General features: G+C 39.4%; 2 protein-coding genes across 4 annotated transcripts; both read right to left on the bottom strand.

Annotated features, from left to right (window-relative positions):
* Nucleotides 1-3,572: 3,572 nt before the first annotated feature.
* Nucleotides 3,573-16,755, bottom strand: dmc1 (DNA meiotic recombinase 1). 3 transcript variants are annotated; one of them, XM_061966151.2, is made up of 13 exons: nucleotides 16,443-16,755; nucleotides 16,247-16,291; nucleotides 11,214-11,360; nucleotides 11,051-11,133; nucleotides 10,912-10,964; nucleotides 10,790-10,831; nucleotides 10,637-10,709; nucleotides 10,416-10,507; nucleotides 7,410-7,483; nucleotides 7,263-7,311; nucleotides 4,231-4,291; nucleotides 4,033-4,149; nucleotides 3,573-3,944 (listed from the first exon to the last, which is right to left on the bottom strand). In XM_061966151.2, the coding sequence occupies exons 1-13, from the start codon at nucleotides 16,497-16,499 to the stop codon at nucleotides 3,875-3,877; spliced, it is 963 nt and encodes a 320-aa protein (XP_061822135.1). In that variant the 5' UTR covers nucleotides 16,500-16,755; the 3' UTR covers nucleotides 3,573-3,874. The 3 variants fall into 3 exon arrangements, with proteins under 3 accessions (XP_061822135.1, XP_061822133.1, XP_061822136.1); XM_061966149.2 differs by having other exon boundaries at nucleotides 7,197-7,311; nucleotides 16,443-16,753; XM_061966152.2 differs by lacking the exons at nucleotides 16,247-16,291; nucleotides 16,443-16,755 and adding an exon at nucleotides 14,844-15,072 and having other exon boundaries at nucleotides 7,197-7,311.
* Nucleotides 16,756-18,018: 1,263 nt separating this feature from the next.
* tomm22 (translocase of outer mitochondrial membrane 22 homolog (yeast)) lies at nucleotides 18,019-25,682 on the bottom strand. The gene is made up of 4 exons (XM_061967314.2): nucleotides 25,385-25,682; nucleotides 22,127-22,245; nucleotides 20,582-20,699; nucleotides 18,019-18,555 (listed from the first exon to the last, which is right to left on the bottom strand). Exons 1-4 carry the CDS (start codon nucleotides 25,478-25,480, stop codon nucleotides 18,481-18,483), a joined length of 408 nt encoding a protein of 135 aa, XP_061823298.1. The 5' UTR covers nucleotides 25,481-25,682; the 3' UTR covers nucleotides 18,019-18,480.
* Nucleotides 25,683-25,700: the final 18 nt, after the last annotated feature.

Raw genomic sequence — 25,700 nt, 5'->3', positions numbered from 1 at the left:
AATGCAAAAGGTAATGTACAGTATGAGGCCATGATCCAGTTTTGCCTGAAAGGGAGTGGGAAGAAGATAAATTATTTAATCCCACCCCCAGTTCTCTATTCAGTGATTAATACATTGAGTTTCACTGTTACGGTATTCTGTTTAAGGATTATAATACAAATGTTGTATCATGGTGGCATTACCACAGGTAACAATAATTTGTATCAACAATGTAGGAAGAGTGAACATACCAACAATGGTAATAGACAAAATACCAACAATGGTAATAGACAACATAGCAATAATGGTAAGGAAACATTGAGCACATGTTAACACTTTGAGACAGAGTTCAACAGCAGGTCAAATTAAAGACCATCATCTCTATATTTAAACCAGACCCGATGTTTGTATAATAGTTTAAATCGATTAATAGTTTGGCATTGCTTGTGTTGTAAATCCAGTTTGTTCCAGAGTTTTACTACGCATACAGACACACAAAAACGTTTACGCGTGGTTTGAGCTCTCGCCAATGAGAAATATCCAAAGCCTCTCAAGTTCTAATAAACTTACAATCAAACGTGCTTTTATTTCGAGAAAGTATCATTTAGCGGACTCTGATGCTAAATTCTGTCTGTGTTTCGCAGTGGCGGGCCGTGCGTTTTCCACCTAGGCCTTCAGTGATGTCCGACATCCAATGATTAGCTCTCAAAATACCATAATTTATGTCACCACATGACCATTGCTGGAGAAATACTATACAGGAACACATTTACGCACTACTGGGCATTGTACAAAACGGGCTATTTTCTGGCGAACTTAAAAATCAATAAACTTGAAAATTGCCTTGCCAATATATGTCTTCCACCTAAAAAACGTTTTGCTCTCCTTCTCTGTGGGTCAACACTTCCTGCTTCCTGCTAAGTTGCAACTTAGCAGGAATGACAAGTGAGTATCCAATCAGAGGCTCGTTAACATCAGGCTACCTAGATAGGCTACTAACAACAACTCGTGATCTGATTGGCTATCGCAACTGTCTATCAACTGTATGTGCCCGTTCGCTTACAGTGCACAGTGGCCCGCATTGTTGATTCTAAAGGTCCCGGGCAGATTTCGTACAGAATGGCAACATAAGCTAGCTGAATTCTGATTGGATACAAACTCAAACCTAAAAACAGCATCACTGGAAGGAGCATAATATGACATTAAGAGAATATGAATACTTTTAGATATATAGGTAAAGTAAATAAAAAATTGACTTTATCTTGAATTATGATCATGATTTCTGGTTATGTTCGGCCAGCAGAGAAGGCCCTTGCTGGCCCTGACGGCACACCACTGGTGTTTCGTGACCAGCAGGCACCTGATGGGTCAACAAACCTAAAAAAAATACACAGAATGACCCAAAAAATTATTTATTTCCCTAATTTTGCCAAAATCTTCATTAGCTATGGACCAACAATCATGGGGAAATGATGACTTATGTGTGGAGTATGTCAACTGTGGTGATCTATTTGTAATCACTGTGTGTATCACTCATAATGTATTATTCTAACTGATCTTTATTTTTTTGTAACATGGTAAGTGAATAAGTTTCCTTTTGGAGTTATTGTCCCATATTCTGCACAATAACTCAGATATGGTAACACTGGCAAGCAGTAGAGAATATGGAGTGATTTTTGGTACAGAACATCCATCCATCCATTTTCTACCGCTTGTCCCCTATTCATTATTAAAGTATTTCTTGCCACTTTTTGTTGTATATTTCTAATGGGATTTCCAATTAATTTTCCTCATCTATAATTACACCCAAAATGTGGTTTATTTTACTCTTTCAATGTCTATTCCGTCTATTTGTGTTTTACTTTTTCTTCTGTTACCGAAATACACTATTTAAGTTTTACTGAGATTGGAAGATAGTCAAATTGCACTATTTTAGTTTTACTGAGATTCAAAGATAGTCTGTTTTTGTCAAATCCTCACTTCAATTTGTTCATTTCTTGTTATTATTTGTATTAGCTTCTGTCTGTTCTCTCCTGAACAAAACACAGACATTGTGGCACGTATTTACTTTGCAGAAAACACTGTAATCGGTGGCTCTCCAGTACTGTTGACGGCAAACCTTCACTTCCCATACTTGTCTTCTTTCAGGGTTTTGGGTAAAGCGATGTAAAAGCTTTCCACACTTATCACTGGGGGAACAGCCCCATGCTGCACAACATGGCGCTGCAAACATAACATGAGCTCAAGGTTAGTAGCAGTCACGGCGCCCTTGAGTCACGTTAAGTGCCTTTTGATCGATCATTGAGGAGATAATCTGAAACAGAGTTGGCCATACTTTCTTTATACACAATTCATCCATCCATCCGTTCAGTGAGTTGAAAAAAAAAATCAATCAGAGTGACTGTGAAATAGTAGACACCTGACACTGCAGGTGACGTTTTCTATATTCCCGTTATTTCTTGTAAGGGAATTATGTATATATGTATTATGGATACGAACAAGCAAGTAAACAATTAATGGCCAATGCAATCACAAACCTTTTTGAAAAATATGCAACCAACACTTTAGGTTGAATTAACAAGAATAATCAGTTTCTGCTCACATTTTCAACATTTAAGCAGTTTTCAATAAAAGTACACACATTTTAGGACTAGATTTACCTGCTAAATCAGTGCTTTTCAATTATTTTCTGTTATGCCACCCATTGGAAGAAGAGAATATTTCACGCCAGCCACACTCTCCACTGTGACTACAAATGGTATAATTTGTCTGTATAATTGTTATAGCTATACCCCTACATGACATTGTAAGCTTATTAACATTAAAGGAAACAACACACTGGTCTTTCCTCGTCTCCCACCGTGGTTACGCACCCCCCCGGCATCGCACCACGCCCCCTATCCCCAAAGGGGGGCCCGCCCCACTATTTGAGGATTGTGCTAAACAAAGTTCCCCGACCCGGCCATACAGTATCTGTTCTCCGCCCTGATGTCGCTGATTAAGGACAGCGTCCCAGGTGTGTGGAAGCATGTATGTTCCCTCATCCCTGTTGATGATGTTGGTCCCTCACATCCTAATTTCCATAGCCTCCTTTATACATCTCTTCTTTTTCTTTCTTTCTTACAAATATCTCTTTTTTGATGTGTTGGTATTAATTTGTTCATATTGTTAGTGTTGATTGTGTACAAAGCCAGGGAATAAGTTATTGGACACATGAGGAAGTCTTTTGAGGCAAAAACATTATTTTGCATTATTGATTTAAAAAGGGGATTATAGTAATGGTGTTGTGTTGATATTGATACATATGCTAATATAAATGGCACAATATCATTAATATAAGGCAATGTAACAATTGTTTTAAAAGAAAATTAACAAATTGGCAAGGTGATAGTTTCTTTGTTTATCTAAAATTGTTGTTTTGTGTCCTATTCCTATCATAATCATCAAATTAAGGGATAATCACTCAATTATCTTAAAACATTTTCAATTATATAGTAGTGGTATCAGCAATACTGGCCATGTATTTACTTGATATCAAAATGTGCAGGACCCCCCATTCCTGTATGGCTAAATTGAGATGCAACATGTAAGATGTATCACCTGTACTTTATTGAATCATATGATTGACAAACAACATGACAATGCATGTAATAAATATGTTGAAAATTATCTTAAATAACTCATATTTTATTTTCATACTTGTGTATGACAACCGAGATAATAAATAGTATAAAAATGCCTTAAATTAATCCAAAGGCAACAGCTAACTGTGCTAAAAGCATAAACCTTGACTACTCTTTAAAATCTAGCAAAACCTACCGGTAATTAATTATTAGTCTTAAATCACTAAACGTGCAAGAGCAAACTGCTAATATATCACTTGCTTATTTATCCTTCATTCTTTGGCATCAGCAATTCCTCCAGCAGTGATAGCAAAAGTGGCCTCGTTCTCTGGCATATCAGGACTGTAAGGAAACAAGAAAAGGAGAAAATTATACGGTGGATGAAAATGTCTAAATCCAGAAGTCTGATCTTAAAATCTAATTTCCATACCTGTCAAATATTTTGGCAATTCTCATTTCTCCGCGTCCCTTCCTCAAGCTTAACCTTGTGGTGGAGGCGTGGGCCAGGATATGGCCGCCAATGGGTTTTTTGGGATCAGCCTGGAATCTGCCATGGGGGATAACCCAAAATGTCTTCATCAAAGCCTTGAGTTTGGCCAAATAAGATCCACTAAACGTGTTATCTTACGTCATTCCTGCACCAGGATCAGCTGTCATTTGGTTGGTAATAAACACAGCAACATTGTACTCTTAAAGACAAATACACATATGTGAGGATCTTCAACAAAGTCAAATTTTATTGCAAACACAAGGGAAATGTTATTGCAAGAAGTAATGCTTTCATACTTTGTAATCAACCAGGACAATTGACGATCTTATTAACCTGTTATGCTACACTGAAATATACATTTGTCAAATAACAAAATAGTGTAGGCAATTTTTCATCGTTTCTTTCATTCGTTTGCTCATCTACAGAGATCTTTTTAAATAATTTCGTAAAAATTATTATTTCTTATAATATCGGAACTTTTTTTAATAAAAAAAAAACAACCTTATGAGGTTTTTTTTTCATAGAACTATTTAGTGTGGCCCTAATATGCCTTTATTGAATAGGACGTGATTGGAAGATGATGTATAAAACCCCATTACAGGAAGTAGCATAAACAACAAGAAATAAAGAGAAAACCTACTGCTGATGAAAACAAAATCTTGTCACACAGCCAGCAACGTAGTAGTGTAGTGAAGTGAATTATATTTATATAACGCTTTTCTCTAGCGACTCAAAGCGCTTTACATAGTGAAACCCATTATATACACCTTTAAGCTACATTTAAACCAGTGTGGGTGGCAGGTGGATAAGTGTTTCAACCAAGAACACAGCAACAGAGACTGGGATGGTGGGAGCGGAGATCGTACACGGAATCTTCAAGTTGCTGGCACAGCTGCTCTACCAACCGAGCCACGAGCCGTGACAGGCAATTAATTAATCTGACCCTCACTTCTCCCAATCTGTTTGTTGAAATCAGTATTGTACATACAGTGCATCCAAAAAGTGTTCACAGCGCTTCACTTTTTTCACACATGTAAATAAGTATTCACAGCCTTTGCTCAATACTTTGTTGATGCACCTCTGGCAGAATTTACAGCCTCAAATCTTTTTAAATACGATGCCACAAGCGTGGCACACCTATCTTTGGGCAGTTTTGTTCATTCCTCTTTGCAGCACCTGTCAAGCTCCATCAGGTTGGATAGGAAGCTTTGCTTTTCATCCAGGATGTTGCTGTACATTGCTGCATTCATCTTAGTCTAGTCAGGAAGGTGACCAAGAACCCAATGGTCACTCTGTCAGAGCTACAGCATTCCTCTGTAGAGAGAACCTTCCAAAAGGACAACCATTTCTGCAGCAATCCACGAATAGTGGCCAGATGGAAGCCATTTCTTAGTAAAACATTTGCCAAAATGCACTGGAAAGACTCTCAGACCATCCATCCATCCATCCATCTTCTTCCGCTTATCCGAGGTCGGGTCGCGGGGGCAGCAGCCTAAGCAGGGAAGCCCAGACTTCCCTCTCCCCAGCCACTTCGTCCAGCTCCTCCCGGGGGATCCCGAGGCGTTCCCAGGCCAGCCGGGAGACATAGTCTTCCCAACGTGTCCTGGGTCTTCCCCGTGGCCTCCTACCGGTCGGACATGCCCTAAACACCTCCTTAGGGAGGCGCTCAGGTGGCATCCTGACCAGATGACCGAACCACCTCATCTGGCTCCTCTCGATGCGGAGGAGCAGCGGCTTTACTTTGAGCTCCCCCCGGATGACAGAGCTTCTCACCCTATCTCTAAGGGAGAGCCCCGCCACCCGGCGGAGGAAACTCATTTCGGCCGCTTGTACCCGTGATCTTGTCCTTTCGGTCATAACCCAAAGCTCATGACCATAGGTGAGGATGGGAACGTAGATCGACCGGTAAATTGAGAGCTTTGCCTTCCGGCTCAGCTCCTTCTTCACCACAACGGATCGATACAGCGTCCGCATTACTGAAGACGCCGCACCGATACGCCTGTCGATCTCACGATCCACTCTTCCCTCACTCGTGAACAAGACTCCGAGGACCATGAGAAACAAAATTGTCTGGTCTGATGAGACAAAGATTGAACACTTTGACGTGAATGCCAAGCATCATGTTTGGAGGAAACCAGGCACCGCTCATCACAAGGCCAACACCATCTCTACAGTGGAACATAGTGGTGACAGCATCATGCTCTAGGGATATATTTCAGCAGCAGAAACTGGTAGATTAGTCATGATAGAGGGAAATATGATTGCAGCAATGTACAGAGACATCCTGGATGGAAGCTAATGCTTCTCATCTAAACTTATGGAGCTTGATAGGTGCTGCAAAGAGGAATGGGCAAAGAGAAATAGGCGAAACTTCCCAAAGGTAGCATCGTATTCAATAAGACTTGAGGCTGTAATTTCTGCCAAAGGTGCATCAACAAGGCATTGAGCAAATACTGTGAATACCTTACTTATGTACATATGATTTTCTTATTTTTACTTAATTTGCAAAATTAAAAAAAATCACATTGTCATTATAAGATATTGTCTGAAGAATTTTAAAGACAAACATGAATTATTCCATTTTGGAATTGCCATGATCGGGCAGCTATGCTGCCGCCTGTCTGCTTTGTGCTGCACTGCCCGGTTTTCGGGCTACAAGGTGGAGCCACCTGCGCGCATACTTGATAGCCATTTTTACCTGACCACTTTTTTAAAGCTCTTCAGTCCATTCACTCAGTGCAAGTATAAACCTGATGGTTCACCCTTCCAGGTGTGTTCATCTCCTCTGCCCTGGCTCCACTCACGCTTCTCATTCCTGTAGTTTCTTTAGTCGAGGTGCTACGAACTAGGGCTGTGAATTTTTTGGAACCACTCGATTTGATTCTTGGGGGTAACTATTTGATTCAGAATCTATTCTTGATTCAAAATCTATAGTTTTTAATTACATTGGGTGCCAGTTCTATTATGAACTACATTCCTCCATAAAATAGATAACATATTTGATACATTTATATATTACTTAAAAGAAAAATAATCATTACAGGTAAGAAACGCAATTCATTCAAAAATCTAATTTACAATTAAGAGATGGTCATGGTTCAGACCTTCAGAGATCTTCTGCAGCCTGGAGAGCATCTGAGCCAGTTTCTGCTGTCTCTCAGCCAACTCACCTCGGCCCGAGAAGTCCACTCTGAACAGAGCCATGATGGAATCAATGATCTGATGTGCAGACAGCGAGGAAAAAACAATAGGAATCGGTTTTATGAAATATATTACAAATGTCACAAAACTCCTCCATCAGAAAACTTGCTTTTTACCAAAAGCTTAAAGACTCCTCCTTCTTCATGGAATTTGGCGGCTACAAAGTTCAACAGCTCCATCTGATGTTCACCTAAGACAGCAGACGGCAAATGAACGTCTGGAAGAACCACTATTGGTCTACATTTAATTATAACCAAATTTCAGTCAGATGGTAACAAAGCATTAAAGCAAGCATATTTAAAGGCAACATTTCAAAATAGAAACCATCAGTGTCGCCTCATATGACATAATAAATTATATGAATTACAGCAATTGAACGCCTACCTTTATCAAAATCAATTCATATCATCAAATTGAGACTTCTTCAACAACCACATTCATAAAAGACATTTCTATGAACAATTAGAGATTGGCATCATTAATTTATTAATGTTGTGGTAGAATGGAGTGACAGTCCCCCCGGCTGGAAAAGTTTGCGCCCAAATTTAAACTGCCTTTAATTTAAAGTCGAATGGAGTGACGTTATCCCCGCTGACAAAGTTTGTGTCCAAATTTAAATGGTAAATTGGTTATACTTGTATAGCGCTTTTCTACCTTCAAGGTACTCAAAGCGCTTTGACACTATTTCCACATTCACACACACATTCACACACTGATGGCGGGAGCTGCCATGCAAGGCCCTAACCACGACCCATCAGGAGCAAGGGTGAAGTGTCTTGCTCAAGGACACAACAGACGTGACTAGGTTGGTAGAGGCTGGGGATCGAACCAGGAACCCTCAGGTTGCTGGCACGGCCACTCTCCCAACAGCGCCACGCCATCCCCAAAACTATTTAATTATTATTTATTTCACTTATTTCAATTTATTGTGAAATGGAGTGAGTTTCCAAATGCTGGCAAAGTTACTGCGCTAACCTACCGGTAAACAGACATCAATTTATGGTCGAATAGTGTGAGATTCCTCAAGAGGACAAACTTAGCGCCCCAACATAAAGGGGAACTGCACTTTTTTTTTAAAATGTTGCCTATTGTTTACAATCATTATGAGAGACAAGAACACACGTCTTTTTTATGAAAGATGATAAAAAAAACGCTTGGAAGATGCGGCTAATGTGAATCACCGTCGTAGCCTTCATCAACTTCAAAGCCCTCCATCACCGTTTTGTATACACACTGCAAGTCTATATATAATGTAGTAACAGACACGATCATACGACTTGTCCAGGTTGTACCCCGCCTTCCGCCCAAATGCAGCTGGGATAGACTCCAGCAACCCCCGTGACCTGAAAGTGACAAGCGGTAGAAAATGGATGGATTGACAGACACGGTCATAACAATATGTAATATGTACAATGTTTAGTCATTGCCAGAACAAATTCTTTGCTGCATTTATTTCTGTTTCCATAGTAGCGCACGTCTGACTTTTGGCAACAACCCCTCCCGATACAAAACCCTTGTTTGTTTGTTGTAATCATGACAGATTCGGTAACAAACAACGAAGACGACTATTTTTTTGACAAATGAGGATTCACATCCTTATCCTTTTGAAGCTGAATTTATGGAGGATGAACTACTGCTTATAGAAGCCAGCACGAAGGAAAAGTGAGACATTGGAGCAGACGAAAGCCGAGAGAGTGAAAGTGAATCAAAGCTGCAAAATGTGGAACTTGAAGCCAAGCTATTTCGACATAAATGGCGTGCTTACCCATAATTAACTGGAAAAAACGTCACTGGCCAGCTGAACCAAAAGCACAAATGTCCTTCAAGTGAGTCACACTTTATATCGACCATGATACACGCAGCACGTAATGCGTATTATTACAACCACAGTTCATACGCTGTCTGGCTAGCTGTGTACAAACAAAACATGAAATGTTGGATAAAACTTTACAGATACTGTAATATGATTGTTCATGTTTTTCAGTCAGTACAGATTGATGTCTGTACGCATTGTGTTTTGCATTACAAACTCAAACGCATTATTTGTCGTAGTAGAAGCTAGCTTATCTCTTGCCGTATTTAGCTTCTACGGCTAATATCGTAGCATGACGATGTGTTAGTACGCTAGAAAAATAGTTCCTCAGTGTTTGCTCTTACAATAACATGTTCGCTACAGATTGGTTATACGGAACGTAAATTTAGTATTGTTGATTGCTTGTTGCATTTTTTAAAAGTGATTTAGTGGTAGTGATTGCTCCCATTAGCTGCATTGGTAGCCAGCAAGAACGAGCCAATTTTTATGTTAGAAAGCGGAGAACATTTTTTTAAACTTTTGTATTTTTGTCCTTCTTAATGATTGTTTACGATAGGCAAAAAATAAATAAAAAAATAAGTGCAGTTCACCTTTAAACTGACTCCAATTTATGGTGGAATGGAGTGAGATTCCTCAGAAAAGCAAAGTTAGTGCCCCAAACCTTTCTGACATTAATTTACAGTGAAATGGATATATAATTCTCAGAAAGGCAAAATTAGCGCCCCAAATTAAACTGACTTTAATTTATGGTGGAATAGAATGAGATTCCTCATGCTAGCAAAGTTAGCATCCCAAATTAAACTGACTTCAATGTATGGTCAAATTTTGTGAGGTTCCTCAGGAAGGCAATGTTAGCATCCCATCTTAAATTAATGGTCGAATGGAGTTAAGTTCCTCAGCCTAGCAAAATTAGCATCCCTACTTAAATTGACTTCAATTTATGGTTGCATAGCGTGAGGTTCCCCAGACTGGCAAAGTTAGCGCCCCAACTTAAAATGAGTTCAATGTATGGTTCAATGGAGTGCAGTTCCTCAGTCAAGGAAAGTTAACATCCCAACTTAAGTTGACTACAGTGAAAAATTAGGCTATAGAGTTATTTTATTTTGTAGGCTTTTGCCACAAAATGTCCAGAGGTTATCTCAGAAACTATTCAAGCGTCCTGCCGTTTGTCTAAACAAGGAAGTAATTTTTTAATTGTAGGAAAAAATTGTTAACATACTTTGGACACTAAGTTTACATTGTGAAATAATTGATTGTTAATTAGCCCAAACATGGATAGGTAAATTTCCTTTATGACACATGTTCGTACTAGTATAGGCCCGGGCATAAAGCACGTTGTCGAGGACGGCACCATGGTCCACATTAAACCTGTCTGCAATGTCTCTCAGTCGGTCAGGGCGGCTAGAACCATACATTTATCAATTAAGGGTAATAGGAACAACATAAAATACTTAATACTGCATACATAAATATAGCCAAGTAAACAAGAAGACAAAACAAGTATTCCTGTGTTTTTCAGCATGAGGATACAAGGTGTTCTCTGTGTCTAAGAAGATGACCTTCCCGCCTGAGTAGCCTTCTTCTCCTGGTAGCTGAGCTGTGACTGGACAAAAGTAACATAGCGTATGTTTTATTTGATTGTTGCTATAGAGACCATGTTTTTTTTAATGATGCCTTTCTCACCACAGAGTGTGTGGGAGAGCTGGGTTTTTCCTGTACGGAACTCTGCAGGATAATACCATATTACATATCATCGTTAGGATCATGTTGAAAATAAGAGACAGTGTTATCAAGAGAATTCTCACCACCAAAGGCCTCTGTGATAGCCATACTCTCTATTCCTCCACCCAGCAGTTTACTGCATAGACAAAACCATATTCAAATAACGGGTTTGCTATCCAATTTCCATATTTTCACCAGACAGAGTACAAAGACAGCCTTAACTCAAACTCTTGACTGCCGGTTGTAATGTGAAAAACCAACTTTCTCTTGGCGCTGTACTCAAAGGCTGTCTGGAATCCAACATTCTATAAGGTAAAGAAGGTCACGCTGTTTACAAAAACAAATGCTTTGCCAAGTTATGCAAATTTAAAAACAACAATTTTACCAGCATTTTTCCTGCAGCCTCCTTAATCTTTTCTACTTTTGCTTCCGACAGCCCCTTAATGTTGCACAAAGCCTTGCGAGTGGTCATCTGGATTCCCCTAACGGTGCAAATGCCCACCAATTTGAGCTTTTTGATATCCGCCATATTCTGTGGTGACAGTCAGAAGGAAAAGGGTCAGACATCTCAAAACTAAATATTGCTTAGGAGGGGATATTTAGGCTAGTTGTGCTTACTACAGGGCTGCACAAAAACAAAACTGAACCACTTTCAGACCTAAATTCTAAATAATAACAATGTGACGCTGTTGAACCAGCTTTTGAACGCCTCTTTTAGAAAAAAAGTCAAATTCAAATGAAACATAGTATTTGGATTCACTTTTCTGGTTCATTGTTCTGATGTAGATAGATACGTAAAGTAGTTCAGGCCTAAACACACACCCGGGTAATAATTTTGTATTCACATTTTTATAATGTTCTAATTTGTATTCTAGTTTTAATCATACTTTTTATAAACATATATACATTTTATTCTTACCGTATTGTTAAAATACTCTTGTGATACACATTTTTTTAGGTGAGAGGAAATTCCAAAGATAAATGTCACTGTCAATCATGGGGATATGGCACCACCTTTTGTAATGTTTACAATGAAGACAAAAAAAATACAATGAAGCCGGTGTTCTGAAAAATGTGCTGCGTCATAAAAAAATACAACCAGTTACGTGATCCGATAATTAGCAACATTTCCACAACCCATTTCCGAAATGAACACATTTTCAAAATATGTCCTAGAAAAGTGCTTTTGTAGTTTTTATTATTATTCATACATGAGCTTGTCAAAGTACTTAATGCTGACATTCAATATGTCACCATACACCGTAGCCTGTATGTAGACAAACAACCAGCCATGCATTTCAGATAAATCACAGTTTATACCGTTTTTGTTTTGTTTTGTTTCCTGGTATCTAAAACATTGCTAAAAAAAAAACACATTACATCAACGTTTTTTTAAACCTTAATTGCTAGTTATTTTGTTCGAGGAAACCTTTAGCATGACAGGGCATGAATGAGCATACTCAGTAGCACTGGACAGTACATTTTTATAGGGAGCAAATTTTTCCAGAACACTGGCTCCCTTTTAAGAGTTTTTGCTGCCATTTTACTCAAAAACTCACGCTGCATTGATGTTACCATGGAGGCTGATACTTCCTTCTCACTTTCTTTGTTGCCCAATTAGCCTCACTGGCCAGGGCTATGCAGCCCTGGCTGGTGACACGTGTTGGTTATAAATCATTAGCTCAGAGGAGAAGCAATCACATTAATAAAATGACTTTTTTTTGTACTTGTCTTTATTACGTCCATGAATGTACTGTGTAATGAGTGACCGTGTCATGTTTTTGACTTGATATCTTTTCATTCTTTATATTCAAAAAGTCCTGTCAACTTAGAGGGGCACTGCATTTTTGGGAATTTTGTCAATTTTTTCACAATCCTTATGTGAGACAACATGCGATATGATTTCCTTTTTTATGCATTCAAACTAGTAAAAGAAATGCTGGCAAAAATCAGCTTACAATGGATATATTGGGAGTCGCTCTATTCTGCCTATAAAGCGCTCTACAAACATCCAAACACTTCCACCAACGTTTTATATACATGCTGTAAGTACAAAACCTAAAACCAGTGAAGTTGGCACGTTGTGTAAATCGTAAATAAAACAGAATACAATGATTTGCAAATCATTTTCAACTAATATTCAATTGAATAGACTGCAAAGACAAAATATTTAATGTTCGAACTGAGAAACTTTTTTTTTTTTTGCAAATAATCATTAACTTGGAATTTAACGGCAGCAACACATTGCAAAAAAGTTGGCACAGGGGCATTTTTACCACTGTGTTACATGACCTTTTTTGTTTTAACTACACTCAGTAAACGTTTGGGAACTGAAGAGACCAATTTTTTAAGCTTTTCAGGTGGAATTCTTTCCCATTCTTGCTTGATGTACAGCTTAAGTTGTTCAACAGTCCGGGGTCTCCGTTGTCGTATTTGACGCTTCATATTGCGCCACACATGTTCAATGGGAGACAGGTCTGGACTACAGGCAGGCCAGTCCAGTACCCGCACTCTTTTGTACCCGCACTCTTTTACTACGAAGCCACTCTGTTGTAACACGTGCAGAATGTGGCTTGGCATTGTCTTGCTGAAATAAAAAAAAAGACGTTGCTTAGATGGCAACATATGTTGCTCCAAAACCTGTATGTACCTTGCAGCATTAATGGTGCCTTCACAGATGTGTAAGTTACCCATGCGTTGGGCACTAATACACCCCCATACCATCACAGATACTGGCTTTTGAACTTTGCACCTATAACAGTCCGAATGGTTCTTTTACTCTTTGGTCCGGGGGACACGACGTCCACAGTTTCCAAAAACAATTTGAAATGTGGACTCGCAGACCACAGAACACTTTTCCTCTTTGCATCAGTCCATCTTAGATGAGCTCGGGCCCAGCGATGCCGGCTGCGTTTCTGGGTGTTGTTGATAAATGGCTTTCGCTTTGCATAGTAGAGTTTTAACTTGCACTTACAGATGTAGCGACGAACTGTAGTTACTGACAGTGGTTTTCTGAAATGTTCCTGTGCCCATGTGGGGATATCCTTTACACACTGATGTCAGTGTTTGATGCAGTACCACTTGAGGGATCGAAGGTTACAGCATTCAATGTTGGTTTTCGGCCTTGCCGCTTACGTGCAGTGATTTCTCCAGATTCTCTGAACCTTTTGGTGATATTACGGACCGTAGATGGTGAAATCCCTAAATTTCTTGCAATAGCTCGTTGAGAAATGCTGTTCTTAAACTGTTCGACAATTTGCTCAGGCATTTGTTCACAAAGTGGTGACCCTCGCCCCATCCTTGTTTGTGAATGACTAAGCATTTCATGAAAGCTGCTTTTATACCCAATCTTATGAAGCCTAAAATACCACAACGTAGACCCCCGGACTGTTGAACAACTTGAGCTGTACATCAAGCAAGAATGGGAAAGAATTCCACCTGAGAAGTTTAAAAAACGTTGGGAAGACTATGTCTCCCGGCTGGCCTGGGAACACCTCGGGATCCCCCGGGAGGAGCTGGACGAAGTGGCTGGGGAGAGGGAAGTCTGGGCTTCCCTGCTTAGGCTGCTGCTCCCGCGACCCGACCTCGGATAAGCGGAAGAAGATGGATGGATGGATGGATGGATGGAAGTTTAAAAAATGTGTCTCCTCAGTTCCCAAACGTTTACTGAGTGTTGTTAAAAGGAAAGGCCATGTAACACAGTAGTGACCTGGCACGTGTTGCAGCCATGAAATTCTAAGTTAATTATTATTTGCAAAAAAAAAATAAAGTTTATGAGTTTGAACATCAAATATCTTGTCTTTGTAGTGCATTCTGTCAGAGTTTGTAGGTGACGAACCCCAAGATGCAGAGAAGGCGGAAGGCATTGTACGAGAAAACATGATTTAATTAAACACTAAGGCAAAACAACAAACGAAAGGGTAACAAAAAGGCGCGCACAAGGCGGAGAACAAACTTGGCTATGAACTAAAATAGCACAGAGGCTAACTGTGGACAAGAAACCAAAAACACTTACTGTGACACGAAGGAACTAGGACATGAGCAGAGTGAAACAAAAGTAGACAGAGCTACAACGACAAGTATTAAGAACAACGACACGACAGGTAGGAACGACAATGATCCAGCCATGACTGGAGGAGAAGGCAGGTTTAAATAGTAGCTGGCTGATTGACACCAGGTGTGGCCAGGTGCCAATCAGCCACAGCTGAGGGGAAGCAGCACTCAGGGAGACACTCAGGAAATGAAGACAAAATAAAAGCGCTGACAAGAAACTAAGACAAACACAGAGAAAAAACTAACAGTCAAACTGTCAGGGACAAGCCTGACAGCATTCAATTGAATATGGGTTGAAAAGAATTTGCAGATCATTGTATTCCGTATATATTTACATCTAACACAATTTCCCAACTCATATGGAAACAGGGTTTGTATATTTGTAATGAAGTAACAGGCACACTCATAAAAACATGTAATATTTACGTATTTTGCTCATTTTAAGCATACGGCGGCATATTAATTTCATAAATCACAACGTTCGCTTTTCCTTCAACAACACTGACTACAACTCATGCAGACTTCATGACAGTCAACAAACATAATAAAGCGTCACCTACGGTACAAAGTCTGCTATCACTGGGATGCCGACTGTTAGGATGTTGATATATTCTTGTTTAGATGAAGAATGACTCATAATGCTCACATAGAAAAAAAGGGGGTGGAACCGAGGGTCTTTTTCACCATTTCCAGGTCTAAGTTGGCTGTCAAAGTGTACCTTCTCGGTTTATGTCCACATAAATATCCAGGTGAGAGGCATGATTTATAATATATAATTAACTTTTACCAGCTTAGAGGGGACAGAGCAGCTTCTCAACTCATGTCAATACAACAACACAAGCTATAGTTACCGGTACCTCTCGCTGATCAATTTTCAGCTAAAGGTAAGTCCTTAACATTAGCGCTTAATATAACATTGCTAATTATTTGTTAATATTCAGTTCGCAAAATGTAAATGGAGTATTTTTTTTTACAGTTTTTTTAGGTATCTATAGTGGGTTTTATGGACGGAAATGACGTCATCCTCCCATTGGCTCCAATGTAAGCTGACAGTGCTAACTTTTATTTAAGATTTTATTTACAAGATAGAATGGATTGAAAAAGACATGTGTTCTTGTCTCACATAAGGATTTTTAACTATAGGCACTCTTTAAAAAAAAAGTGTTGTTCCCTTAAGACAATGACAATGTCCTTGAACACTGAACATGGAAACTAGGAGCCTAACAATAATTATAATAAACAGCGGGCATTCTTAAAAATGAACTCACATTGCTACAAATAAAAAAGTCTCAGGGTCTCGCAATCTTATTTCTAAGCAATAAAACTGTGTTTGGCGTTTTTCAAGGAATTGTGCAGCCTACTCACAATGCCATGCTTCTGTAGGAGGTCAAGGTCTTGGAAAAAGGACTCCTGTTGGTATGGAGACAAAAATACTGTTAAGACTGTCACTGACAGTAAACCTGGCTAATGAAGAGGGTGGTTTGTTATTCAGTTAGCATCCAACTGTAAGCTAGCCCGTCATTAAAAGCCCAAAAAATGTATACATTTCTCCAAATCGTACCTCCTCGTCCTGAAATGTAGCGTCATCTTCAACAACTTGATCTTCTGACATTTTCATTCTGAATGCTACTCGTTGTTTGGCCTAGCTTGACCTTAGTTCGAGGAGCTTAAGCACAGCTAGAGCACTATTCCGCAACAAAATGAAGAATATGAACGGCTATTTGGTGTTTTAAAGTGTAATAGAAGCAACAGTAGTTAGCAACACCTTTAAAAGCAGCTCAATATCAGTACGTTTTGAAATCAATGGAGCTATTGTTGTTTCGTCGAGTAGTTAGTGGCGGGAACGTCTTAATTATGCTACGTTCACGGGAAATTGGATTTTCTGTTTCTTTACCAACAGGCTCATGAATGTTTGGTTTAAATGCCGGAGAAAAGTTCACTCTTACATTTGTTCTAATTGTGGACTAATTAATTAATTTCACTTGTAATCCACTTGGAGCTTTTGTGCTATTTGCATTTTGAAAATGCTTGACTATCTAATGCAGAATATGTCGTTGTGGACTGCTGCTATAAAGGGGTGTCATCTATCAGCTGTTTGTAAAAAAAATGGACACTGACAAGTCATTATTTTTATATTTAGGATTTTTAATTGATGACCACTTGAGTTTTAAGGAGCACATTCACAAACCTGAAACTTGTACTGGGATTTTATTATAGAAACAAGTCTTGCTTTTCTTTTACTGTGAAACAGAAATTGGTGGAAACAACCTTTTTACCTGTTATTGACTATGGAGATGTGTTGTACATGAATGCTACTGCTGGTTGTCTCCACAAGCTGGATAGTGTGTACCATGGGGCACTGAGATTCATCACCAACTGCGCTCCCCTTACTCACCATTGTGTGTTATACTCAATGGTTAACTGGACATCTTTATGTGCTTGACGCCTCAATCATTGGTATGTTTTCATCTACAAAACCATTCTGGGTATCACTCCATCTTATCTGTCTTGTCTTTTAACAAAGAAACAAGGAAGTCACAATCTTCGTTCAATGAATGTTCTGCAATTTGTCATCCCCAAAGTAAGAACTGAACTGAGCAAGAAAGCATTTAGGTTTTCAGCACCGAAGGCTTGGAATAACCTACAATCGAATATTAAACTTCAAACCCTAGTTACGTTGAATGAGTTTAAAGCTTCTGTAAAAGGACTGCAGTCTACCTTGTCTGTATGCACATGTGTCACGTGAGCAAGTTTTAATGTTGTAAATGTGATGTTTTATGTATTTGTTTACTGTTTTTAATGTAACCTTGCTGCTGCCCTCTTGGTCAGGTCTCCCTTGGAAAATAGATCTTTGATCTCAATGGGATTTTACCTGGTTAAATAAAGGCTAATAATAATAATTATTATTATTTAGAGTAAACTGGGCTGCAGAGCCATCTTCAACATATTAGAGTAGGTAAAATATGTAACTTACTTTACACCAATGGTTGCAAAAACACTATCATATTACTATACTACAATTGGTGTTAAACAAAAGACCTAAGTGGAATAAAGCACATACACAAATAAATAGTATACATAGACAGGTCCAAGAAAGACACTTTAAAAGTTGTATTGCGAGACAGAAAGGCAACAAGTTGAGGAGCCTCAAAAAGCTCGCAGAAGCTTCCGAGACGTGTTTATTTGTGTCCTATGAATCAGTGACTGTAAAACTCCACTTAGCAGTCACAACAGATTTAACACATTTCAGACAAACTATTGTTTCCATCCAAAGTATTCACCTTGTCCTGCTGTCCCCTACAACACAATAATTGAAACAACAAAAATTGAAGAAGTGCTCCTGAAAATCAGTCTCTGCGTGACGTTGGGAGTCAAGAGTGACAGTCAGAATTAAATACTTTCTCTGCATTCAATTTGCCAACCTTAAAGCGATGGGTATGACCTAAAGGTTGCATGACTGGTGTGGAGCTTTGGCCTCTTATGTTTGTTGTTACAGTAGTTCTTTTGCGTTCCTCCACAGTCTCTCCATCTCCCCTCGTGGCCCGACATGGCGTTGTCGTAGCAGCAGATCTTCGGTTTAAATGAGTCTCGTCTGCTCTTCACATCTTGCCAGGGGCCGATGCCATCATTCCAGGCATCCCACCAGACATTCCGGTGTTGGGTCCCAACAGGATCTAAGAATGTTTAACAATACTTAAGATCAATCAATGTTTATTTATATAGCCCTAAATCACAAGTGTCTCAAAGTGCTGCACAAGCCACAATGACATCCTCGGTACAAAGCCCACATAAGGGCAAGGAAAAACTCACCCCAGTGGGACGTCGATGTGAATGACTATGAGAAACCTTGGAGAGGACCGCATATGTGGGTAACCCCCCCCCCTTCTAGGGAGACCGAATGCAATGGATGTCGAGTGGGTCTAACATAATAATGTAAGAGTACAGTCCATAGTGGATCCAGCAAGATGTATTAGTTTGGTGTTTTTAAGAATAACCAAGGTAAAATAATAAATGTGGAGAGCCCAAATTGTGTTTGTCCATCTGTTTGGTAATTGGCATCAGTAGTCAGTATGTGTCCATGCGCTAAATTAGTCCGACTTCCTAAATAGTTCGGCTCTGAATAAGCCTACTACAGCCCATGGAAACACCTTAATCCAATCGTGTTCGGTTTTTGAAAAATCGGACTAACACACGGTACACCTGGATTATGCGATTAGAAACCAGATCTCTTGAGGGGGGGTGTGCGGCAGAGGAGGACCCTTAGTATCACGAATGTGCCAGTCGCAACGTGCGGGATACAACCCAGAAGCAGATACCATTCAATAAAAACATAGCAACAATTGTAATGAAGAAGAGATTGTTTACTTGCATCACAAATTAAAAGAACAAAACATTTTGAAGTCCATCTTTGGTAGAAAAAAAGAAACAGATTTATTTAAGAAGGTAGCTAAGGAAATGTAAAATGCCAGCTTAATTCGGATTTCTGAACAAAATACGAATGAGATGAAAGATACACAGTAAAAAATGTGTACAAACACATTTTTCACTTATGCTTAAGCTGTCAATTCTGCCGAGCGACCAGTGGCTCGGCAAACATGTGACTGTTTTTGAAACAGACTAGTGCTACAGATATCCCAGCAGGCACTCAACATTAAAACAACGTTGAGGACTTGTAGAATTAGGTCGTGACACTGAGCAACTCAAACCTAACGTTGGAACAACCTGCTTTTTGACAATGTTTAATCAACGTTGGGTTCGGACGTTGATTTGACCATTGAATTTTGGTAATTTTTTTTTCAATATTTTACAACACAAATACAACGTTGAAACAACATGCTTTTTGACAACGTTTATTCAATGTCAGTTTGTGACATTGATTTGACCATTGAAATTTGGTAATTTCCCAACCACCAACATGGATCCAACGTTAGACACAAACATCATCTCCATTTACAAATACAACTATTTTGCAACATTGTTTCAGGACATGTATGTATAATCAACGTTGTATCAATGTCCTGTGCCTGCTGGGATTGATTATAATAGTAATCTATCAATTAGTTTGTTCGATTGAGTAATTGGATAAAAAACTTTAAAGCCTCAAAGTGTATTTTAGGAAAAATTGTTCAAATAAATATTTTTTCTAGTTGCCATAAACTTCTTTTGTTTTTCTAACAAGAGCATATCAAAATAGAAAAAGCACTTTGACCATGTGTGCATTAATTAAAAAAACAAACAAACAACTGTCCGCTACACAGATTACCGCATGCACTCAAACTATGTTGGCCTATTTATTGTTTAATTTTAATGAATTTAATCAAAGCAACAGAATGTAAATTGAAGCTTTTTTTCTAATCGAATTGATGGATTTATCGTTGTAGCCCTAAAACAGATATTGGATAATCATTTTCTTTGTGTAATTAATTTTGAAAGAGAAAGCATAATAAACAAGCTCTAAATTAGAGTATTGTAGTTGTACATGTATTTAACATATTTCTACAATTTAATGTACCACTTGATAAAGTAACAATCAAGTTAAAATAGTCCAAATTTCTTGTAATGTATGGATATCTAAAATGCACTTCTTGGTATATGCAGTAAGACAGCAATGACAGTTAATCAGTCTTTCACTACATTGCCTCATCAACCAATGGATATTCAAATATAATTTGTACATGGTGGTTGCAAATACACACTCACCTGTCTCTGCTGTTGTAACTGTTGCTGCTCCAGCTGTAGCCGCTCCGTCTCAAACACCACGGGCAACACCAGGATCATGAAAGAGGTGGTTCCCACCCATAGGGCTGAGCGGGAAAAACTAGAGTAAGATAAGGAGATCATTAATGTCCCAAACATTTACATTTTCGTGATTAGAAGTTGAATTGCTGACATGAATGAACGTTTGAATCGCTCATTGCCCCCCCTTTAATGATGTATATTATGTCTTTGTCATATTATGAGATAAATATTTTTACATTTGGCCAAGTGCAAAATTTACAAGAAGCGTCCACCAGTATTGCCTGGATTTAAATTACATCACGTCCGGCTCATTGAATATGCCTGGTGGTCAAGCAGCGTCTGTTCTCAATGGGTACTGGCTGCCTTTTAGCTTTTCTCGAAGAAAAATACCTTATACTTGCATTGTTTTCGGCTGTCTGAACCATTCAAATTGCGAAAAGGATAGATGTTGGATCAGATTTCCTCGAGAGGAGATCAAGAAGGGCTGAAGAGTGCAACATTTTAGGAAATGACAAAGTGGCACGCACTCCAGTACAATACAGAAGACCACTTCGTTAAAGTTTTGTATGATATATTTTCAATTTTCTTTATTTGTTCATTATTTCCCATTGAAGTGTTATCTTGATATTATTTGTATTTGATTTTTAACAAACAGAAACCAGAAAGTCAGGGTCATTAATACTTTGTCAGGAAAGGTACTTCTATGTCTCCCCTCTTGTTTATTTTGTACACTAATGTGTCAGAGTACACATGGCAACAGGACAAAAATCAAATATGGTGATGATTCAGTATTTGTTAGCTTGTTAAATGGATATGCAATCACAGATGTCAGTTGTGCAGTGCCAGTAGTCACTGTTTGTTTGCCTGGACAAGTCCTTGCAAGACGCAAAGATGAATCATGAAATGCACCTTTACCGAGCAAAAACAATGCATGATTCATCCGGGAGAATTTTGATAGCAATTTCCTTGAACCAACCACACACCAAGAAGTTGTAGGTCTCTGTGATTTTCCAAGTTTTCATCTGTTTTGTCTTTGGAGCACCAAATAGTTTGACAGGTCTGGGAACTCCACCAAAGGATAATCTTTAATATCACTCAACATACCTTTTTTTTATATAAAGTATAGGGCTAGATTCCATTGCAAAGTTAGATTTTTTGCTCGCATCTGCTTTTTGAAGGAAGATCTAGGTAATTTGCGTACTCAAGAGTTTGTGCACTGCTTACTGCACAACAGTCACTATTTTTCACTTCTGGGAAAAAGCCACGTGGCGGAATACAAGCAATTACCGGTAGTTACATAACACTTGTAGTTACTAGCAGAAACTTAATTCAGGTGCATCTGTGACAATGTCTTCATAGATCAAGGGTTAAATGTGTTTTTTGCTTTTTGGGATCATTTTTATTTTATTTATTTTTATTTTTTTATAATTATTTGTACTAAATTATTATTATTATTTGTACCATTTACCTGCCACAGGTAAGTAAGTGGAATAATTACAAGTGCACCTGTAAAACTTCTTGGCCAGTGAGACAGAGCACTGTGCAGAAAGCTCAGCAGCTGAACGAACTGTGTCAGGAAACATCTCTGTCAGACCCCACAACCTCTCCATCATGGTCTCATCAACCTACAAGAGAACACACCCCAACAGAGTCACATGTCACTAAAAAAGGTTTAACATTCAAACAGTTTGCTACCACTTGAATATCTAACAACGTGTTGATAATAAAATCATTATAAAAAATTAAGTGTGTATTAGGGCTGTGCCAATAAAATTATATTTATTGCGATAGACTTCGATATAAATAAAAAATGTGTTCGATCAAATGTTTGAGATATACATACCGTATATATATACACACACACACCGTGTTTCCCCTACATGTAATTGATCGTGGCGGTGCGCACCTTCAAAATAAGTTTTTTTTACATAAAAACTATTTTTTTTTACTTGAAAACATATTTAATATATTGTAAGAATAAATATACTGTATATGGTCTATTGTTTGCATACTATTAGCCATAATGAGTTTGAAAAACATCTAAAATACCATAAAAACTTTCTAAATCGCCTGTCAGGTAGTGCTGCAACTAACAATTATTTTGATAGTCGATTAGTCAACGATTAGTCGACTAATCAGATAATAAAGTGTACACATATAAAATGGCTATAATTTTTCCATTGACTTGTAAATGCAGCTTAGGTTATTTTAGGCATGTACTTAGTAACAACAGCCACTTGGTCCAGCTCCTCCCGCGGGATCCCGAAGCATTCCCAGGCCAGCCGGGAGACATAGTCTTCCCAACGTGTCCTGGGTCTTCCCCGTGGCCTCCTACCAGTCGGACGTGCCCGAAACACCTCCCTAGGGAGGCGTTCGGGTGGCATCCTGACCAGGTGCCCGAACCACCTCATCTGGCTCTTCTCGATGTGGAGGACCAACGGCTTTAGTTTGAGCTCCTCCCGGATGACTGAGCTTCTCACCCTATCTCTAAGGGAGAGCCCTGCCACCCGGCGGAGGAAACTCATTTTGGCCGCCTGTACCTGTGATCTTGTCCTTTCGGTCATAACCCAAAGCTCATGACCATAGGTGAGGATGGGAACGTAGATTGACCGGTAAATTGAGAGCTTTGCCTTCCGGCTCAGCTCCTTCTTCACCACAACAGATCGATACATCGTCCGCATTACCGAAGACGCCGCACCGTTCCGCATATCGATCTCACGATCCACTCTTCCCTCACTCGTGAACAAGACTCCGAGGTACTTGAACTCCTCCACTTGGGGCAAGATCTCCCCAACCAGGAGATGGCACTCCATCCTTTTCCGGGCGAGAACCATGGACTCGGACTTGGAGGTGCTGATTCCCATCCCAGTCACTTCACACTCGACTGCGAACTGATCCATTGAGAGCTGAAGATCCTGGCCAGATGACGCAATCAGGACCACATCATCTGCAAAAAGCAGAGACCTAATCCTGCAAACCAGATACACTCAACGCCCTGACTGCGCCTAGAAATTCTGTCCATAAAAAATATGAACAGAATCGGTGACAAAGGGCAGCCTTGGCGGAGTCCAACCCTCAATGGAAACGGGTCCGACTTACTGCCGGCAATGCGGACCAAGCTCTGACACTGATCATACAGGGAGCGGACCGCCACAATCAGTCTGTTACCCCATACTCTCTGAGCACTCCCCACAGGACTTCCTGGGGTACACGGTCGAATGACTTCTCCAAGTCCACAAAGCACATGGTTGGGCAAACTCCCATGCACCCTCAAGGACCCCGCCGAGAGTATAGAGCTGGTCCACAGTTCCACGACCAGGACGAAAACCACACTGTTCCTCCTGAATCCGAGATTCGACTATCCAACTATAAACAAAATAAATAACAAAATATAACAAATGTGCAATTTTAAAATATAATTTGGTCCGATAATATTTAAATAATAATTACTGCATAACATATATGTATTTCCATACTTGAATAAGAATTACGGAATAAGTTAAGAATTACACAGACCACCTAACTTTTTTTTGTCAGGTTTTTCTATATTTAAATGTTCACTCTTTGCACTATTTTGTTACACTATAGTAAGCATTTCTTACATATTCCTTATTCTTGCTATTTACTTTAAATAGGTTATTGTTAGGTGAACTGTTTATTGCGATTTTAGAATTGTGTTTACATTGAGTGTTTTCCATGGTTGTGTTGACATTTCCTTTCTTCCATAAAAGCTGGGGGGGGGGGGCTTATAATCAGATGTATGTATAGGCTCCAGCGCCCCCCGCAACCCCAAAAGGGAATAAGCGGTAGCAAATGGATGGATGGATGTTACATTTGAAATAAAAATATGAACAATATTATCAATAGGTTAGACAATATCAATTATCGATATCGACCAATATTTGAAAAAAACAAAAACAAAAACGTATATCATGATACAGTTTTCAGCCATATCGCCCAGCCCTAGTCAGTGTGTATTACTGTGTAGTGCAGTGGTTCTTAACCTTGCTTCGATCGAACCCTAGGGATTCTGTGAGTCGGCCTCAGGGGTTCGGCAGAGCCTCCGCCACGGAGGTAAAGACACATCCGACTTATCGTGTAAATAAAAACTTCTCCCTATCGGCGTATTATGGATACCCCCAAACAATGTTCCCTCTAATTTTCCATCTGATTTGCAGGTTTTTTGATTGATTGAAACGTTTACTAGTAGATTGCAAAGGAAGAGAATACATTATATGAAACAGTACAGTGACCACTAAATGGTAACACCCGAATAAGTTTTTCAACTGGTTTAAGTCGGGGTCCACGTTAATCAATTCATGGTAATGTGTGTAAGGTGTGTGTAATTTGTTGTGAGTTCATGCACTGTGTTGGTTTTGTTCTTTGAACAAGGTGATGTTCATGCACGGTTCATTTTGTGCACCAGTAAAAAAAAACATATGACCTTTACTTGAATTTGAATTTTTTTTGTTTTTTTTTCACTAAAGAAGGGTTCGGTGAATGCGCATATGAAACTGGTGGGGTTCGGTACGCCCAACAAGGTTAAGAACCACTGGTGTAGTGTGTATCCATCCATCCATTTCCTACCGCTTGTCCTTTTCTATTCTAACCGCCGACTCGCTGCTTCCGGGTAGCAAGCTAGCTTGTTAGCTTAAGTGCAGACATGATCATTGCTGTTTTACCTTCAAAGACTTGGCATACAAATACATACATTTTACACTTTCTAGACAATACATCAAATGTGTCTGGAGACCAGTGACTTACATCATCATCGTCGTCGTCGTCGTCGTCAATTTCGTCCTCTGGGGGCCGGGTAGACACCGGGCCCGCAGCAGGGGAAAGCTCCTCGATTCCGGCCATTGCTCCCCCTCTTTGCCGCTGTATCTTCCTTGTTTTGACCGTATGCACAACAACCCGGTGGCTAAATAGCGCAGTAAGTTTGGCAAAGTATATGTGTCTTTAATAATGTGCGACTCAAACGGCTAATGCTAACCAGCGTGTATCCGTGTAACGACAGTCTGAGGTCACCGGAGGAACGCAGGAGAGCGTCAGAGTAGCGTGACGTCAGCAGCACAAGGGT

Source organism: Nerophis lumbriciformis, linkage group LG11 (assembly GCF_033978685.3).
Source record: "Nerophis lumbriciformis linkage group LG11, RoL_Nlum_v2.1, whole genome shotgun sequence".
Taxonomy (NCBI): domain Eukaryota; kingdom Metazoa; phylum Chordata; class Actinopteri; order Syngnathiformes; family Syngnathidae; genus Nerophis; species Nerophis lumbriciformis.
Note: the sequence above shows the minus strand (reverse complement) of the source record. Positions and strands in the feature narration are given on the sequence as shown.